We start from the raw sequence: 21,876 nt of genomic DNA on the forward strand, positions 1-21,876 counted from the left end.
AAGTTAAAGCAACCAAATGATTATTATTAATAAAGGAAGAGAAGGAATTACAATCAATGCGAATCCGGCGTAAAGAACAACTGAATCCGAATAATAATAATCCCAAAATAAAGTAGCAGTGAAGAGGAATAAAAGGAACGTAGTAAAAGTTTTCTACTGTGAAAGATAGAGTAAAAGATGATCCTAATTAACCTAGTAAAGCGTGCTTAAATAGCAAACAAAAAAAGTTTATGCGAAATAAAACATCACGCGGGCTAATTAAAGCCCAAACCCATAAAAACCACTCGATCGAGTGGATTAAAACCACTCGATCGAGCAACTCTTCAGCAATTTCTACTCGATCGACCAGAAAGTCACTCGATCGAGTAGAGGGTCTTTGTGCAAGCTAAGGATCGAGTGGAAAACCACTCGATCGACCACCAGAGGGCATGAAAACCACTCGATCGACTTGTAAAAGAGCTCGATCGAGTACTTGACTTCATTCCAGCTCAAGTCCGCGCCTAATTGCTTCGTAATGCGTGCCACGACGCTTCCAAATGCAGTATCTTACTCTGGAATAATCCCGTCTCCTCTAAATGCATGCAAAAAGGACGAAAAAGGGTACGGTTCCACTACTTTCGCGTTCATTTCTACAAAACGGACAAAACGAACCAAAGTAGCATATTCGGGGCAAAATACCATAAAAATAGTATGAAAATGCATAGAAATACGTGCTGAAATAGGCTAAAAAGACTATACATTAGGCACGTATCACTCATATTTCGGTCCATCTATATAAAATGGACTACCATTTTATTTTGTCAATTTGTCATTTGTCACACAATATGTCACATGTAGTATGATACATGTTACTAATTAATTAAATGCATATTTATCACATAAATATCATTTAATTAAATTTCATTCAACAAATTGACTAGTGATACTTGATCACATAAATAAAATGGGTCTTATAATTATAGTTCACAATATCTTGTAATTATAATCAACCATTCATTCTTATCTTTATTGTTTCTCAAACAATAAACAATTTTAGTAATAAAGCATTTTATTTACTAAAATAAATCTTATTTAATCCCATTACAATAAGATATCAAAATTCTCTCTCACAAATTGAATTTGTTCAATTTTAAGGAATTAATTAATCTGTATCGGTATACAATTAATTAACCTTTTCAATTAAGGGAATCGTCCTTTAGGTGTGACCTCAAAGGATCAACTGATCACCACCGCCGCACGACAGTAATGTCAAACTCTAGCCAGCCAATCATTACCGATATGTGTGAACCAGTTGACTATATATATATTATGTATCATCCCTTCCGTATTCTTGTAATGAGATTTAATAATGATATTTAAATCATGTGATCGCACTATTGTTGAGGACACATTTCCCAACAATCTCCCACTTGTCCTCGACAAGTGTGCGTCACCAATTTTCTTGTCCTATTACTATCTCCCACTCAATGCAAGGTGTCTTTCGGGTCGTACTTGCAAGTGATCATATCGAGAGTGGTTTCCTCGATCTGGAGAATAACTGATTGACCGGATTTATCTATCATAGATACCTTCCGGCGTGGCCTCGCATTTCCAGTTCATTACTCCTCGAGTGGCCCTGAGATATTGTTTTAACCCTGACAAGGGGGTGGACAATTCCTATCGCACTTATTCCCTTCGACTAGCCACAGCCATCATAACCCAAAATATGCCCATTTGACCCCATTTACGAAGGTCGTAGTAACACAAATCAAAGTTAATCTGAAACTGTGCCATCTTAGGTGAACAGTCTTTAGTCAAAAGAATCGACTCATTAGAATACTATAGCAGCTCTCGCCACGACCAGGCTATATAAATTTTCCAGAACTCTATAAGCGGTCACTGCCCGACAAAGTGTTCCTAACAGTCTGCCTATGTGATCGACTAGTCATCTCACATGACTCTATGGCACTTGAACTTGCCATCAATCGCATCACACTCTAGTCACTTCGATTCGTCACCTCATACAAGCGACTATGGGCAAATACTATGTTAATCCGGGTTCACTTTAACGGGGTTCAATGTTTTTTTTTTTTGGTGAAATGTGAAAATTTCCATTAAGAACAAACAGCTATTACAAGCTACAATTTAATACAAGCATTTTCAATATCTAAAAAGATATTACATACGCAACATAACTCTATTGACCCAAGCTTGGTCACGCCTATCAATACAGGGGCCAATTTTGTTCTTCAACCATAACACACTGTCCTTTTTGATGAGCTTTAGAACAGCTTCAGGCCTAAGCAGACAACCATCTACTCTTGCCTTATTTCTCTGAATCCAGATATGATAGTGTGCAGCATGAATGATACACAGAAACATACCCTCCTTCAATTGTGAGAGCTTGCAATCCCCAACCCAGTGCACCACATTCCTGGGTGGACTAGTGAACTCACACAATCTGGCCACTTCATACATAATCTTGCTGCTGTAGCTACACGTCTGAAATAGATGCTCAAAGTCCTCAGCAGCAGCTCCACACAGTAAGCAGATGTCATCAGATGCAATACCTAGAGTAAACAATCTGTCTTTAAGCTGTAATGCCTCCCTAGCAATCAGCCAACCCACAAACTGATGTTTAGGAATAACCCAGTTATTCCAGACATACTTGTGCCAATGAACTTCCTGGTATTTCTGACGTAGCAACTCATATCCAGAATTCACAGTGTACCCTTTGGTACCCAACACCCATTGACCATTAGTAAAACCAGTAGCTAACTTGTCCCTGACCTTACAAACTGTTTTCCACCCCCAGCTAATATCTCCCACAGGGGTATAATCAGTCCAGCTACATCCTTTTAAATAGACATTACTGATCCACCGCACCCAAAGTCTATCCGGGCAACAATAAATCCACCATACAAGCTTTCCTACAGTAGCTAGATTCCAAGCATAACTCTCCCTAATACCCAAACCACCTTCAGCTTTTGGCGAGCAACTCTTATCCCAACTCACCAACGGGGTTCAATGTTGTCTCTACAACCCGTTTGGATGTAACAAAGTATAACAAAAGAGTTTTAAAGTAAAACTCGAACGACAAATGCGATTATCACATATGAATAGTCAATGCCTGATTACTATTTCATATTCTATAATCTAATTTGATCTTGAATGTAGTTGTTCATCTCAATTTAATTGAAATGACATGACTCATCATGTTTAGCCTTTGAGAAGGCTTTGGTTAGTAGGTTTTACCAACTTCTTGTACCTTACTCAACCTTACTACATACTCGTTTTCCTTTTTACAAAACTTTCTGAGTACGTGTCGAGATCCAATCAAGACATAGGCCCTCTAGCCTAAGAATAGCTCCCACTGTTTTCACAGTGTGCGGGACTCATTCTCTTGCACATCTCATGATTGTAAGTGTACTCAATTTCCGTTATAATTATCTCTCATTGTTCTTTATTTCCTAGAACGATTCTAGAAAATCTATTTCTTAAATAACATAACCACAATGGTATCTTAACCATCCTAATGTGTTTTGATTATGGTTTTGTCGGAAACCATGCGCAATCTCAATTGTCAATTGTCACTTGTGTAACACCTTTACACAAAATTGCATCATAAACACTTTGCATCATAGCCTTAATGCTTCTGCAAGCACTTAAGGGTAATATTTATGGCTTACTTGGTAAAGATTACTTAAATTCGATTTTGAAAACAATTCATCATACTCAAAGCATATGAAGTGTTATACATCATTTCTTTTTAATTGATTCGGCAGCGGAAGCAAATGAAATCAATCAAATATGTTCAATTTAATTGAACTAGTCATGAATCTTATCAACATAAGACTTCTTACTGACGCTAATATCATGTGGATTTATCTTCATAAATCCGGATATTCAAGATGTATTATAATACTCCAAAAGTCTTAAATCATTCTCAATGATCAATATGTCATCCACATATCGGACTAATTAAAAATTCCGTAACTCCCACTAAACTCCATGTATAAACACAACTTCTCGACTTATCGAGAAATGTTTTATCACATGATCAAAATGTTGATTCCAACTCATTGATGTCCTACTTAAGATCCTCTCTTAAGTTTCACATTATCTTAGGATTACAAGAATCTATAAAACTCATGACATGTATTGAATACATTCCTTCTATTGAAGAAGTGGGTTTTAGATTCACTTGATGTATGCATATCCTCATAATGAAACACAATGCCTAAGAAGATCCAAATAGACTTAATCATTTCAATTAGTGCAAAACCCTTTGCAACCAATCTTTGCTTTGAAATATCTCTTTATTAGTGCAAAGCCCTTTGTCACTAATCAAGCCCTTTTGTTTCGGATTTTCATGGCTCTAAGCCTTGTATTGAGTTGTGACTTAAACACTCGTATGTAAGTCATATGTTCATTACTTTCTAGAAGTAATCAACTTGAATCAAACAATTTCTTTTGTAAGTTATAAGCTCTTTACTTTCTTAAAAGCAACATGAATTCATCATTTTTAACAAGTGACGAATTTAACCTCCTAGGTTTTGAAGAAACAATGTCTTACACAAAACGTCTCATCTTCCAAGAAAGACTGGTCTTTCTTGCGACATAACATTCTCTGTGGCATTCTTTGTGGCTCTTGAATAATTTCTCCCACTCTATCTTCTAGAAATAAACTAGTATTTTAGAAAGACAGCTCCACGAGCCGCAAACCCGTCGTACTCGTGATAATTGAAAAAGGAAAAATGAGCATTTGTTTCTTGTGAAAACTTACAAAACATGGTACCCTTACCATTTCATATCTCATATGATTCGATCTAGTGGAAAAATAATTTAGACAAAAATGATAAAATCCCCAAAAGGATCAAGTAACTCAAAGTAACTTGATTGAAGTCCAAACCATATCGAATAACGTTTGAATTCTTGTCCAATCATACATTATCCTATAATGCGTGTTAAGAGAGATTAATTTGTGATGCTATATCACAATTCATTTGGCTTATATCAAAGTCTTCACTTTGATAATCCCATCACGACTAAATCGTGATTCCTTGAACTCTTTGAAATTCTTCAAAGATTTCTCTATTTACCTTATTAAGTGAACACATTAGCGTCAACTTAAATCGTTGGTAAAAGAAAATGATCAACTTATTTTGGATCGATGATTTATAACCTCGATCTCCTTTTCAACCAAAAGGTACGAGATATCTTGCTTTGAATACAAGATACGCATATACCATTAACAATCTAATGGTTTCAAGAGTACTCGATAACTCTTTGCGTTCATCATTCCAAAATTTAAGGTTTAATCTTGGGTTACCAATTTGAGTCTTGCATCATCTTCATGATATATCATTCTAGTTTGGTTTAGAATATAATCACCTTGATGATGAGTTAGCCATACATCAAATCATGGTGTATAGGGTCACAAAAGTGAAACCTCTTTTGTATCTTTAACAAATTGTATTCTTATTTAGAGTTTATGTACTTAATAGTCACAATTAAGTACAACTCCAAACCCGAAAACTAGATTTAGTACACAATGACTCTATCTCTTGACTTCATTGTTGCTAGTCGTGATATTCTAATCATCCTATGTATCAAACATAATGATGAAAACCACCACCGGTTTCTAATATTGACGAAGTAATACTAGCAAAATTTATGTTTAATCAAATAAACATTTAACGAAGAAGGTCCCATTAGATGTCCCACAACTAACTTTTTGATTCTTCAATAATTTGGGGTAGTTTCCTTTCTCGTGTCTAACATTTAAGACAATGGAAACTTTATCGGTCGGGATTGATAGGTTTAGTATCGTCATTCTCAACAATTTTACTTTTAACATTACCTTGTATCAATTCCATTGTAATCTTTACTTCTTGAACCTCGTCCTCATCTTAACGGTTTAAGAGAATACTCCCACTCATTTCAATGAGTCTTTGCTTTGAGAAGCAAAATTGAATTCATGAAGATTACTCTTCATTTGTTCGTTTTAGTCTTAAAACTTTCATTGAAGTGGTTGCGCTATTTTGGTCAATTACGAATTCTCACAAAACTAATTACCAAAATAATGTATCGCTTCAAGGTACTTAATTCAATTAAGTATATGAAAAACAATCCATTGTAAGTAGATGTGTTAGTCAAGAATCAAAAACCTGTTTGATAATGAATAACTTTTATCTATATTCTCCACAAGAGATCCTTCCAATGGATAAAACGAGGTTTTTTGAAGAAAAATTCAAATTTTGTCTTTAGTTACGACGTTTTAATGGAGATTTGAATCAAAAATCGAAATGATATCGTATATGAATTGTGGTAAAGAAATAGAACAAAAATGATAACGGAATAGTGGAAAACTTAACATTTATCGTTTTATAAATACTTGTAAATAATTTAACAAGTATAGCATTTACATAGTGACCTCTACCCAACTATGATAAATGATTCCAAGACCCAAATTCATATCGACTTAGGCACGGTAAGGCCGATTCATCCTTTATCAATATAACTCGGTGGATTAACGTTTAATCGATTCTACTTTTAGAACTCTTGGTCGATAATATTACATTAACAATTATCTTTAGCCCAAAACACATTCGACAAGGGCACGGTAGGGCCGATACATCCCTTATCAAAAACTTTTGTTGAGTTCAATCCAAATTTCGAATAAATGTGTCCATGATCCAAATCCATATCAACTTGGGCACGGTAGGGCCGATTCATCCCTTATCAACATGAATTCGGTGGATAGACATTTATCACCCACTTCCCCTACGTAACAAGGTTTGTACCCCGGTAGGGCCGAGTGCACTCCCTCGCGAAATAGGTTTTCATGGTTTCTACTATTTGGTAAGGCTAAGTCTCAATTGTTTATTTTAGCGAGTGGTCATGTCAATTTATTATCTATCACGTTTAAGTGAACTAAAGCGGTGAACTACGATAATTATAATTGACACGGTCGAAAAACTCGATAAAAGAAGATGCATGCTTTAGTTATGGCGATTTAGCGATGCATGTGACATAAAATAAAATGCAAGCATAAAAAACAAATAAATCCTAGTATGGCCTTTCCTAAAATAGAGAAATTATTTAACTATTACATACTCGGAAACCAACTCCATTGGTCCCTTGAACTTCGGTTGTGGCACACATCTCGAGGTAACACCGTCTTTATGTATCGCCATCTTGAAGAAATCCGTCTTTGGGAACTCCGGAATGAATAAAATTACATAATAAATTACATAATTTCCTATTATACATTTGTAACTAAAATAAAATAAATCTATTGAATTACAAAACGGTGATACGAGATCACAATAAAATTACAACCGAATTGATATTCCCATACATTTCGGGAAATACCAATTAAAATCTAAGGCCATACTAAGTAAAATTACATAATTCAAAAATTACATAAATTAAAATTATGACGATCATAAAGAAAATGAAGCATTATAATATGTATGAACATGCTCAATTTTATGCTAAATCGCCTTTAATTAGCCAATATCGTATATTACTCGGTTTTTACGGATTTGCGTGATTTCAACGTTTTACAATCACAAAAATTATATAAATTCATATTTATGCATAAGTTAATTACCCTAACCTCTTAGGACTCAAAATTTAGTCTTCACTAATAATTTGACCATAATCAACTCATATTTATAAAATTGTTCATTAATGGACTAAAATTACAAAAATAAGCTATAAACTTCAAATAAATCACAAAATTTCAAATAAATTCAAAATTTGAAATTAAAACTCATGAACATTCTGGAAAATACCATGACACTCATAATGTTCAAAAACTTAGGTTAAAAATTTCGAAATTTTCCGGAAAAACAATGTTGCGGTTTAACGATTTTAACTAAAATGATCATAAAAACATGGGAAAAATATATTCATCAACTTTTCAATTTTAGATCTGAAAAAGATAATAAAATGCAACATTTGACGTTTTTCCTTAGTCATAGATTATGTTTTATTAATTTTTCACTAATAATGTCACTATTTATGCTATTTTCTTCAAAAATCCATAAATCATGCAAAAAAACTTCACTATAGCCCATTGTTTTACACACATCTTGTAAAATTGCATGTGATAACATATTAAATTTCTATGACCAGATTCGAAATTTAACTCATATTAACCTATTTTTCACCTAAATACGAATTTAATAATGAAAAATCCATTTTTCGAGCATAACAAGTTCAAAAATTATGAAAATTTACAGGTTATCTCAAAATAATATATGTGACAACATATCCAAAAATCACTCGAAAATTGGAAGTATAGCTAATTTTAGACCGAAAATGACATTTTTACTCATAAAATCATATTTAAATGCCATTATTGTATAATATGAACAATAAAAATCCGTAAATATAACCAAAATATCCTAAAACATTTTAGGACCAGAAATATTAACATGCATGAATTAATTTCGTGATATATCATAATAACACAAAATTTACAAGTTTTATATGTTAATCTTTATAACTCGGAAAAACTTTTAACCGATTTGCATGCAAACAACCATGGCTCTTGATACCGATTGAAGGAAAAGTAGATCTTTATACTTAACATATTCATATATGTTATAATTTAATTCGTCATAAAATTAATGATTGATCTTATGCATGCAAACTAAAATAAATAAGAGAAGAAATCATATTCTCACCATAATAATTTCGGTCATATAGGGCACCAACAAGATCTCCTTCTTGTTAGTTCTTGAGCTTTCCATTAATGGATGAACATACATGACCTCAAATAGAAGCCCTCCAATTAGTTGCACCCAAAACTATCCCTTAATCCCACAAACTAATATGCACTAGATATTTATATTGTGGTTTACCTTAAAATTGATTACTAATACTCATATATTACATTAATAATTTTAGTAATCTCTTATGAACAAATTCTATCAAAAATTCATGTTTTGATGAAGGAGAAAGATGAACATGTGAGAGAGAATTTTGCATGTCTTTCTAATGGTTGAGTGTGTAAAATGATAAAAGAACAAAACTCTCATTAAGAGAGCAAGCCACACGGTTTGTGGGTGAGAGGAGGACCAATATATGGTCCTTTACTTTTCCTTTTATTCTTTTCTAAATCTTAGACTTGTAAGACTAGGTGTAGGTTAGGTATCATTAGATTATTTTATCTCATAAAATAATTCACCCACTAACACCCATAACACTCATATTTCGGTCCATCTATATAAAATGGACTACCATTTTATTTTGTCAATTTGTCATTTGTCACACAATATGTCACATGTAGTATGATACATGTTACTAATTAATTAAATGCATATTTATCACATAAATATCATTTAATTAAATTACATTCAACAAATTGACTAGTGATACTTGATCACATAAATAAAATGGGTCATATAATTATAGTTCACAATATCTTGTAATTATAATCAACCATTCATTCTTATCTTTATTGTTTCTCAAACAATAAACAATTTTAGTAATAAAGCATTTTATTTACTAAAATAAATCTTATTTAATCCCATTACAATAAGATATCAAAATTCTCTCTCACAAATTGAATTTGTTCAATTTTAAGGAATTAATTAATTTGTATCGGTATACAATTAATTAACCTTTTCAATTAAGGGAATCGTCCTTTAGGTGTGACCTCAAGGGATCAACTGATCACCACCGTCGCACGACAGTAATGTCAAACTCTAGCCAGCCAATCATTACCGATATGTGTGGACCAGTTGACTATATCACTACTACAAATTTAGGCAACTACAACGCCCCTTTAACAACGATTATTCACGAAAATCACAATAGACGTTGTAGAATGTATGGCGCGAATTTTACTAAAATCAATTACAACGGGTATAGTTATAAAAACCGTTGTTATTATTTTTAACAACGGGTCACACATGCGGAACCGTTGTTAATAATTTGGCGCAAAATTGGCGCAAAGTTAGTGAAAAGTAATCACAACGGTTACTTTTGAAACCCGTTGTTAAAACATATTTGACAACGGGTGTTTTTTACAACCGTTGTTAAAACATATTTCACAACGGTTGTTGTTTAATAACCGTTGTCAATACCTTCCATACTATAAACCACACAAACAGAAGTCTGCTGCAGCCACAAAACACAACCCTTAATACACAAACACAAACACAGCAGACAAACAAACACAAAACACATACACACTCTCTTTCTCTCTTTCTCTATTTTCTCTTTTCTCATCGTCGCTTTATCTTCTCGCCGTCATTGTGATTTCATCGTCTATTACGTCTCGTATTTATCGGTAAATCTCTAAAATCCTTTGTCATCGTCATTATTTTCTTTTTCTATTTATTTCTTTTGCATATATGTGTTTTTATCGACCATTATGTTATTTGTTTAAGTATTGTTCGCATAATTAGTTACTAAAACAATGAAGAAGCAAGATGAAGAAGTAAGATAAACATAATTAATATATATATATATATATTTATATATATATATATATTTATAAATACATAAATTAAAAAAAAAAATTACATATGTAAAAATGCAATTCTTATATTTTCATGGAGGATCTTATTGTGCTCTATCGTATCCATCCTCTCCTCCTTGGCTATTTGGAGGTTCCGTTCAGCAGTTGCTATATCGTCATATAGCCGCAATCTTCTTTGCTCCGTCAAGCCATCTTCTTTGGCGTGCTTGATGCGGATCGAGCTTCCCGCAAGGTAGCTCTGAAACTTTCCTCAATATGGAGGAACCGGCGGATGAAGTTGTTGTTGTTCTCGATCATGGTAAGAGTCTTTAGGATGAAATCATTCATTTTCTTAGAGTTTTTGAGTTTGATTTGAAAGATTAAGTAGAGTTTGTTTTAACAGTTAGAGTTTGGAGATGAATATATGAGATAATGGAAATGTTAGTTGAGATATGCAATGTATTTATACTAAGCAATGTGTGGGTTGAGTTAATTGCTTTTTAATTAATATATATGTTAGGAAGTTGTGCCATAATCATCATCATCTCTCTCAATAATGCTGCTTCAAATCCTATTACTAACCCTTCTCATTCCATATTATCCGTTCATATGTATAAAGTGAATGTCGGTAATAATGCATGCATTGGAATTCTAACAGGCCGTAATTATGCATGCATCTAGTAATATTTAATTTTTTTTTTTTTTTTTTTAAGAACAAACAACAACGGCTATTTTAAAACAACCCGTTGTCTTTAGTTATAACAACGGTTTTGTATATTACAACCCGTTGTTATAACTTTCCCCCCAAAATTGAGTCACACTTTCCACAACGGGTTTTTATACATAAAACCGTGGTTAATAGTTTTAACAACGGTTTCCTTAAGTAAACCAACCGTTGTTAAAACCTTCTACAACGGACGCTTTAACAACGTCCGCTTTTTTATATAACAACGGTTTTTGACCGTTGTTATAGCCTGTATCTGTAGTAGTGTATATATATTATGTATCATCCCTTCCGTATTCTTGTAATGAGATTTAATAATGATATTTAAATCATGTGATCGCACTATTGTTGAGGACACATTTCCCAACATCATCTTTGTTTTCATTTGGTGTGATAACGTTGGTTGGACCATTTTGAGTAGTGCTTTGATATGGACGTCCCGAACGAGTTAGGTGGTCCACATCTTGGTCTTCACCATTTTGGACTATTTCTTTGACTAGGGAGTTTTCGATGAGGTACTCGTCCTCATCATCGTCGGCCCAAACTCCATTGATTGCAGCTAGTTCCCTCATTCTCATGATTTCATCTTCTAGTCGTATGATTTGGTCGACTAGTCTATCAACCACGGCGACTATTTCTTGCATAGTAGCGTTTTGAGAGAAGATTAGTGATACATGCTCCTTGGGTGTTGCGTTGGGATCACGTAAAGTTGTCACCACATTTTCTAATTCCCAAACTTGTCTATCCACACTCCTTGCCCATGTGATGAAGTCGGAAATGGTAGGGGAGATAGTAGAGTAGAACCCTTCATTCTCGATTGCATGGATTTCATCTTCAATTGGAGAAATGAGGTGTGAACAATCTAAGGTAGATTCGTCACTCGTAATCACTAGAACTCCAAGAGGATTCTGAGTGTTGTTGGGTTTACCTCCCGGCGGGATTGGGAGTCGGCCATCTTCAATCATGTCTTGAAGCACATTTTTCAATTTGTAGCATTTCTCTGTGTCATGTCCCTTACCCCTATGGTATTCACAGTATGAGTTCTCGTCCCAGAATTTGGATTTCTTTTCAGGTTCGGGAGTAGGTCCAATGGGTTGAAGTTTGCCTTGCTTAATTAACCTTTTTAGAGCGTTGGAGTAAGTATCCCCAAGATTTGTGAATTTCCTTGGTGGGGTACTTTTCTTGGATGGCTCGAGAAGGTTAACTTCATCAGTTTTGCTAGTGGAGCCGTAAGAACGACTTGTTGAGCCTTGATATCCTCGACCTACCGTTTTGGACAACAGCCCTTTACGGATGTCATCTTCAATCCTTGTCCCTAGTACGGTTAAGTCCTTGAAAGTTTGATGTTTTGGTATCTCAAATGGTTGGCATAAATGGGTTTGAGATTGTCCACGAACTTCTCCACAAGGGTAGCCTCATCCGGGCGTTCAACTAGTTGGGTACTAGTCTTCCTCCACCTACTTAGGAAGTCGGTGAATCCTTCTTTGTCATTTTGGGTAAGAACCTCTAGAGTGCGCATGTTGACTTGGATCTCGGCATTATCCGCATATTGCTTGGCAAACTTGATCGCGGCATCTTCCCAAGTAGCGATCTTCTTGTGATCCAAAGAGTAGAACCATTGCTTCGGTATGGTGTCAAGAGATGAAGGAAAGATCCTTAAGAACATCTCGGGTTTGATGCCTTTGATAGACATGTAATCCTTGAAGGCGCGGATGTGGTTCAAAGGGTTTTCGTGCCCCTTGAATTTAGGGATATCCGTCATATTGAAGTTGGTTGGCAATTTGGAGTTGACGACCTCATACTTGCGATTATTCTCTCTATAAATGTCATCCCCTTAAAGGTACATTAATTGCTCCTCTAAGTATTAGAGTCTTTTCTCAGCTACAGTCAGCCCCATGGGAGGATTTTCGTCCTTGGATTCATCCGCGTAGTCGCCCACTACTTCACTTTCATGAGGAGGCAATCTCCCCTCTACGGCATAGATCCGGCCCTCAATGGTGTCAAGGCGATCATACACTTGGTCTTGAGTAACTTGGATTTGAGCTAGTGCGGCTAGGATTCGATCATTACCATCTTGAAGTTGGTGGAGGTTTGTTTATTTGGTTCCGGGCATCTTGAAAACTGGATAAGAGACCGATGAATCAAAACACGATCGACCATTCTAACACACTTGCTAAAGGAAGAAATGTTTTGACTCGTGAAGTGGGTGTGTGCCACTTGTGTTGAGTGAGCTTTGAAGAAAGGACGAAAATTTTAAAAATGTGTATCCTAGTCAACTATAGTGTAGTTGTAGGAGTGGACTCGAAGTGAGGTTTTGAAATGGGCTTGTGGCCCGAATTTTGACTCGACAAACAGACAGATTTTTGACTGGGTTTTGCACTAATCCAATGGCCTTTTCGAAATTTTGATTAAAAAAAGGGTTTTGGTTTTTGCAAAAATCGACATGGTTTCGTTTAGAAATGGTGATCACGTAAGGTAAAAAACATTTATACAAGCATTATAACGGGATGCTGAGTGCATTTAGAAGGGTTTTGGTTTAAAGGGTGGGTTGTCATACCGAACCATCACACCCGAAGTCTGTGGAGAGGCTCGTACCGAACAAGAGTAAGGCCGATTCCTAGTCCATTTCCTCAAGTAGTGAAGGCCCTTGATACAAACAAGAGTAAGCATCATGGTATGGATGACGTCAATCGCTGTCCATCTTTAGGCCCAAATAAGAATTAGGACCGTTTAGACGGGACGATTGGTCGAATGGGTTGGGTTGGGCCTAGGAAGGCCGAATGAAACGGTCTAGGAAGACCGAGTTATGAAAACCGACAATTGTCTTGTATAAACTATTCCTTAACCTTGTTCAAGTTTCACCCTTGGCTACACGTAAGTGTATTATTCCCCAGCGGAGTCGCCAAACTGTGGACAGCGGGGGCCCACGGGGGCGCTTGGGAGGAAGAGAACAAGCGTTTACATTTTTGTTGGAGTCGCCACCAATTTTTATGGGAAATTGGAACCGTTCGAATACCTCGTGCCATGTCTAGACACAAAGTAAAGACATGAACACTAAGCAATCGTTACCCTTAGCATTCTATGTCTAGAATGACTCTCGTGTATGCCAATGAACACGGATGTTCACAGAGATCTGGAGTAAGGGGTGAGGGTACGTATTAGGAAGCTCTTTTGATCGAACACCTAATCCCGTCCGCCTCGATAGCGGCTTCTACTAATGATTAGGGACATCATCTATACTCGATATATCGTCGATTATATGCATGCAATGCAACATCCAAGTTTTAACCCTAGCATGTGAAGAATTAACTAAGTCGGCTGACACGTAATTAGCAAACAATTGGGTCGAAGTAGGATTTAATGTTCAATTACATGTGAGAACATACAAATGATATAAAATTCAATGATAAATGCAATAAGAAAATTACGATAATAAAAAATTACAATAATTACATCGGATTAGGCGATTTATGTCGAAAATACCTTTAAAACGGATAATTTGGAGAAAAAGAATAAAAGAATGAATCAACGAACAAGTCAGAAGGTTATAATACGGTTAATAGTCAATTATACGTAAGCTAATTAAACTAGGCCAAGCAACAACGGAGTTCAGAGACAGAACTCAACCTGGAACAGGCGCAGCAGGGATGCGCCCTTTGGAAGAGGCGCAGCGATTCTTTGCGTCATTCCAAGGGTGAGTTAAAATTTGTGAAGCGAAGCGCAAATCGTTAATATTAATTGGTGAATTTAAATGATTAATTATGATAACTAACTCGGATGAAAGTGATTAACACGTTATTTACATATGATTAAGGTCATAAAAGCAATAAAACATGGATGAGACGGATGCAAACGAATTATTTACATGAACGAATGATTGATTAGTGACATGGGTGAACTAAATAGGTTAAACATGACGGATTAATGACAAATTAATGACGAATATGGATGAAAATATATCAAAGATCGAATTCCAGAAACTCAATATGAACGAATTGAATTCCTACAACCCGGATTGAATTTAATGACGAAAACCCGCAAATATGAGATTATAAGGGATTTAAGTCGGATTTAATGGTGAATTAAACGTGTGAATGATGAATAGTAATATACAGGTGAAATTAATACGCTATCATATCAAAGAATTAGCAAGAAACAAACGAAAACAAACAAAGACGAACGAATTACAGAGGACGAAGGAAGAAGAAAGGAAGCAGGAACTGCGGCAACCTCACGAAGAGGCGCAGCAGGAATTGCGCTCCTTCGAAGAGGCGCAGCAGTTGCTGCGTCTTTTCTCGACGGTTTGTCTTCTGGAAATTCGTAAAAAGAGGTTTTAAATCACGGTTTTATAAATCGGTTTTAAGAGGTATTTTCGACGTAAACCTTACATTAGTGATACAAAAAAGGTAAATAACAATAAAAAAAAAAGAGATTTACACCCTCAGACTTACATGTTTGACGAAACGAGAAGGACTAAGTTATCGATTAGCGATGCTCGACTCGAACTATAATGCAAATATGAAAGTGCCCTCGTAAGAGGAAAACGATTAGATTAATTAAGTTGATTGATTGTGGAGTTGGTCAAATTGGTCGGTCATGCAAACGAGGCTGGTACTCAGAAGGATCCGAGCTTACGTGGTCGAATGTTCAAGCACGTAGACGCCAAAAAGTAAGAACAAAGGTCTAGAATGCAAAGGGAGAAGAGAAGGGCGGACACTCGCGTGAGAAATATGAGGAGCGAAGGCTCCTATTTATACTAATCACGTGAAGGAATTAGGGTTTCGGAGAGTCTTTGGAAGTGAATCTCGGAAAGATATGAAAAAAGATTCGAAAAACACGCAGAAAAGGACCTGGGAAGAGGCGCAGCAGTCACTGCGTCTCTTGGAAGAGGCGCAGCACCTGCTGCGTCTGTTCCCAAGTGGTTTCCTCCTGCGGAAGAAAGATTTCCGTGTTTGAGTTATAGAAGGACGGAATAATTCGGTTTTCCGTAATATCTTGTGTGAATATACGGGAAATTGTTTACCAAAGGATAAAGATTGTGAAATATTTATAAAATATGGAATAGAAATATCCGGAACATTCCAGAACATTCTGACTCGGGATTTAATAGTTATCAGAAAATGAAGACGGTTTTAGGCCCGGACTCCAAATGTACTCTAATTACTGTCAAAACGACCGTATCGGCACGTAGATGACAACTAAGAGGTAGACATTAGTATTTGAGCAATCACTTGATGATAAACTTACGAACTGTCACAAATCGTTCCGCGTAGCAAACATGCGGCCCAATCATCACTGGGTGGTTTGCGAGAGGTGCAGAAATGAGGTATCTACACACAATACCTTCCTTATCTCCAATCTCCTACCCCACTACAATACTTTACCATATAATACTCCCCTCCCTTAATTCCCGTGCCCTCCATGAAAGGGGAGGGTCATTAAGAATAGAAGGGAGTATATATATATATATATATATATATATATATATATATATATATATATATATATATAGAATTAGGATCACATGAGTCCACCCTATCTTTTTGAGTCTGTGAGTCCATGATAAATATCACACGTTATATTAAATAATATCACAGCTTACAGTATCAGACGTTATACTAAACAATATCACAGCTGGAAAAAAAACTTTTTCAAAAAAAAAAAAAAATTGAAAAAAAAATCGTGATATTGTTTTGTAATACAATATCACACGTTATGCTAAACAATATCACACGTTATACTAAACAATATCAAAGATTTCACGGAAAAAAAAATTGTTAAAAAAAATTTCGAAAAAAAAAATTTCGTGATATTGTTTTGTAATACAATATCACAAGTTATGCTAAACAATATCACACGTTATACTAAACAATATCACAGCTTAAACGAAAAAAAAAATTGTTAAAAAAAAATTCGAAAAAAAAATTCGAAAAAAAAAATTTGAAAAAAAAAATTTGAAAAAAAAAATTCGAAAAAAAAAATTCGAATAAAAAAAAATCGAAAAAAATTTTTTATTTTGAAAAAAAAATTTCGTGATATTGTTTTGTATAGTGCGTGATATTGTTTATGGACTCATGGACTCAAATATTTAGGTGGACTCACCGAATCCCACCTCTCTCTCTCTCTCTCTCTATATATATATATATATATATATATATATATATAAATAGGATCATATGAGTTGGGTCATTATTGGTGAGTTACCCCTCTAAATCTAGACCATTTATCTAATCTAAGATGGATGGCTGAGATTTAATGTTGATCAACATATAAGAACCCATCTTTTTCCTCAACCTCATTCAATCTTACGTTATTTCAACTATCTCCTTCCCTGCTAATTTTATCTACTGTCAAACCCTAATTTTCATAAATCAAAACAAAACAATAGAACAATTCAATCCACGATTTCAACATCTATACAAATCTCGATAATATCAATTCTCATATCAATCGTTTACCGTTCTTTGCGATTAAACTTGTGCATAAATCCTAATAAATCACATCGACATATTTACTATATTGTGCAAAATCAAGGGAAACTCAAGAAGAGGAATCAAGAATTTAAGATTTATACTCAATCTTCATCCTCAATCATCATCATCCTTGTTCTAATTTGTCAATTAAGGAGATTTCGTCATATTGATTTCGTTGTCACTTTCGCTTCATCTCCGTATTTTTCTTCAATTTCACTATATGTAAGCACTAATTTTGTTATTCTAGATCTGATTTGTGCGTTTTCATTATCGTTCTTGTTTAATATCCGTTTCATTTTCGTTGATTTGTTAATTGTGTTTACCATGTTAATCATTAACAACGATTTATAGTATTACTTTGACCGAGTTATTGTATTATACAAACTCAGTTATTGTATTTTGCAGTTACTTTTTTTGTTGTTGTTTTAATCTGTTAACAACAATTATTGTATTGTTTTAGCCGAATTATTGTATTATTCAAACTTAGTTATTGTATTGTTTTAAATTAGTTATTTCAAATTAAAGTTGTTGTAAGATGACGTCTTCTTATATAATCTGTTTAAGTTGGTTATAGTAATAGTACATCTCAATTATTGTATTGTTTTAACTTAGTTATTTAAATTTGTAATTATTGTTGTGGTCTTATATAATCTACTTATAGTTGTGTAGTTATTTATAACTTACTCCCTTTTTGTTTTTATTTCTTTCAGTGAACTTTTGTTGTCTACTGGTTCAGCCCACATCAATAAGCAAGAGATGGTTCTCGTCGGGAAGAAATATTGGTGGAAGAAACATGAAAACAACGGCAAGACACGGTTCTCGTTGGAAGAAATATTTTTAGACGTTGTAATGAAGATAAATATATGTAATATTTGTGATGTTACTATTGTTAGATGTATTATTTGAAATGCTTAGATGTAATGATGATGATGATGATGCTTAGCTATAATTTATTGGAGATATTTGAGTGTAATGTGTTGGAAACAAAATAGTTATATAATGAAAGTAAGTGAATTTTTTTAGCCTTGTTATATATGATTATTTCATTTTTCAGATTTTTTAATTGCATTAACCAATCTCAATGATTGATTGAATGAAAATGACTAGTTATTCAATTAAAGATGATGAAAACAATCACAAGATAGATATATGAATATATTTGAGTTTCATCTCAATACAATAACACGATTTACTCATTACAATAACTGAGTTTCTACATTACAATAACTATAAATACTTAATTTTACATTACAATAACTCGGTTTCTATATTACAATAAGCGAGTTTCTACATTACAATAATTGAGTTTCTACATTGAAATAACTACAAATACCAGATTCTATATTACAATAACTGAGTTTCTACATTACAATAATTGAGTTTCTACATTGAAATAACTACAAATACCAGAGTTGCTACATTACAATAACTGAGTTTTCCTACATTACAATAACTGAGTTTCTACATTATAATAACTGATCTTTTCAATTAAACAAGATGAAAACTAACAACACATGACCAAGTATATACATCAATTTTTCCATTGAACGTCAATTATCTGCGTCTATCTTGATTCAACTTTGCAAATCATCAAAAACAGAATATAACTTAACAGAACATCATATAGAATGACTCGGTCAATATATTACAATAACTAGACTGTAAAGTAACTATAATTGACTTTAAACAACTAAAGGGTGAATAACTGACTTTATTCATTACAATAATCGAGTTTCTACATTACAATAACTACAAATACCAGAGTTTCTTCATTACCATAACTGAGTCTATACGTTACAATAACTGACTTCCTACATTACAATAATCGAGTTTCTACAATACAATAACTGAGTTTATGCATTTGAATAACTATTAAATAACCACGTTTCTTCATTACAATAAGTGAGTTTCTACCTTCAACTAGACATTTTAACATACAGTTGGTGTGCTAAGCTAGATTACCAACACTTTTTCAAGATTATGATGATAAATCACCAAGCAAATGCCAACGTTATGATAGACAAGTATATTAACGGAATATCAATTGACATAACTCGCAAAGCAACATATATTGACTTATATAATCTCCGATTACCTTCGTTTTTTCGATTTGTGCCAAGGTTTTTGCAAGTTCTGGGCAAAAAATGTCGATTGATTCATGTATTAATCAAATTGAACAAATATGATGAATTAATTTTGTGTTTTCGACTTGAATTAATCAAGTTTTTATGAATATTTGATTGAATAACATCTTGAAATTGAAGAAAATGGGAAAACAGAGAGAAAGAATAAAGAAATTAGGGAAGAAAAAAGAGAATATGAAGAAGATGAAGAATACAGGAGGCTTAATTTTGTTAAGCGTCGTTTATTTTGGTAGGTTAGGATATATTTTGGTCTAATCTCAGCCCTTGATCTTGTTAGATCCATTGGTATATAAATGCGGGGGTAACTCACGAAAAGTGGCAAACTCACCGGATCTTGCCTCTATATATATATATATATATATATATATCTACTGCAAGTGTTGGAAACAACACGGTGTGAGAGCGTTGGATATGGTTATATTCTCACAAAATTTCAATTTTTTGGCCTAAAATGAATCTCAAAAGTGTCGTATGTGTATAGTGTCGGACACACAACCAAGGTGGCAAGGTGAAATATCGGAGTAACAAGGGTTGTGAGTGCTTGGTGTCACGCCCTCATTTCTTCGGGTATGAAATAGGTCGTGTGTAACACCCCCTCATACCAAGGTGCCTTACCAGGACCACCCTACCATGAAAGTGTGTTACCATCTCGGTTGCCCGAGGTTAGTACATATCAAAAGCGTCTGAACTGAGCACATTTATTAAAGTACTGTAAAGTATAAAGTTTACATCAACCAAATCCAAAAACTGATTCAACTAAATACAACTCCAATGTCTGACAATAAAAGAAATCAAACTAAGACTCAGACGGTGATACTATGACTGGTGATGACAATACTCCCATGACTGTTCCCAAGCTCATCACTAGTAATACCTGTCAAGCCTGCTCACCATCCCCGAATGGATCACCGCAGATTCCACAAACAACAACGGGGTCAGTATTACTCAATCAATATAAGACAAACAAACGAAGTAATCAACTGATCATCGTCCAATCCCAATCTTTCGTTCACATCAGAATCGACTACACACCGAAGTGTGTAGCCCTGCCAGATTACCTATCGCAACAGGTAATCCTCACCGCCAGTGGGTGACCGCAGCCGATCCCACCTAGTCCAGCTCCTCAACGAGCGACAAACCATCCCTGTCCCTTAATGTGCACATCCCCTCCCGTGGCGGGTTCCACGGAGGGCGAACTAGGGTGTGAAGCCACTCCCGCAAGTGACTCCACCACAATCACAATCACACGACATCACAGCCGTCACAACACCCTCACACCAACATCGTCACAACAATCTCCATACTCCGATGATTAACAGATAACAACAGTCACACAACAAACATGTCTTAACAATGAACAGTAAACTGAGTAGGGAAACCCTACCTTAGCAATCAACAGTAGAATGAACTCGAACAATTAGAAAGGCTCCTCTACGAAGTCTTCTCCTATACAATAATCACATAACACAATTACACATTGCACAACCCCCATATTCCCAATTCCGTAAATGTACACAGTAACCCCAACGAATACGAATAACATAGAAATAGAACTTACCAACATTAGAATGAGGAATTATACGCAAGAACTCCGAAGATTACACACACAACAATGCTATGGAATGATTAGGAAGTGATTAGGGGGAGATTAGGGTTAACGTAAAAATGATGAAGTTTGAAATGATGTTTAGAAACTGACGCGGGATATAAAAATAATCTTAAACACTCCCTAATCAAACCGTCAAAATAACACTCGCCAGACCGGATACTCGGTCGAGTAAAGTGTATACTCGGCCGAGTATCCTCTACTCGGTCGAGTATTCACTATACTCGGCCGAGTATTCCTCGGCAGAACCAAAACAACCCACGACAACAGCACTACTCGGCCGAGTAGGCTCTACTCGGTCGAGTAGTCACCAAAGAAAATCCGTAGTATTACAGTCTTCCCCCCTTAAAAAGAACTTCGTCAAGAAGTTTACACTCCACTCTAAAACAATGCACAACACAACGCAACAAGACTATACTAACCACATGTAACAACGCCAAAGAACTACACAAGTTACCACAAAATTCAGT

General features: G+C 34.9%; 1 protein-coding gene across 1 annotated transcript; it reads right to left on the bottom strand.

Annotated features, from left to right (window-relative positions):
• Positions 1-2,157: 2,157 nt before the first annotated feature.
• Positions 2,158-19,435, bottom strand: LOC141602257 (uncharacterized). The gene is made up of 2 exons (XM_074422561.1): positions 19,416-19,435; positions 2,158-2,794 (listed from the first exon to the last, which is right to left on the bottom strand). The coding sequence occupies exons 1-2, from the start codon at positions 19,433-19,435 to the stop codon at positions 2,158-2,160; spliced, it is 657 nt and encodes a 218-aa protein (XP_074278662.1).
• Positions 19,436-21,876: the final 2,441 nt, after the last annotated feature.

This window comes from Silene latifolia, chromosome 9 (assembly GCF_048544455.1).
Source record: "Silene latifolia isolate original U9 population chromosome 9, ASM4854445v1, whole genome shotgun sequence".
In the NCBI taxonomy this organism is placed as follows: domain Eukaryota; kingdom Viridiplantae; phylum Streptophyta; class Magnoliopsida; order Caryophyllales; family Caryophyllaceae; genus Silene; species Silene latifolia.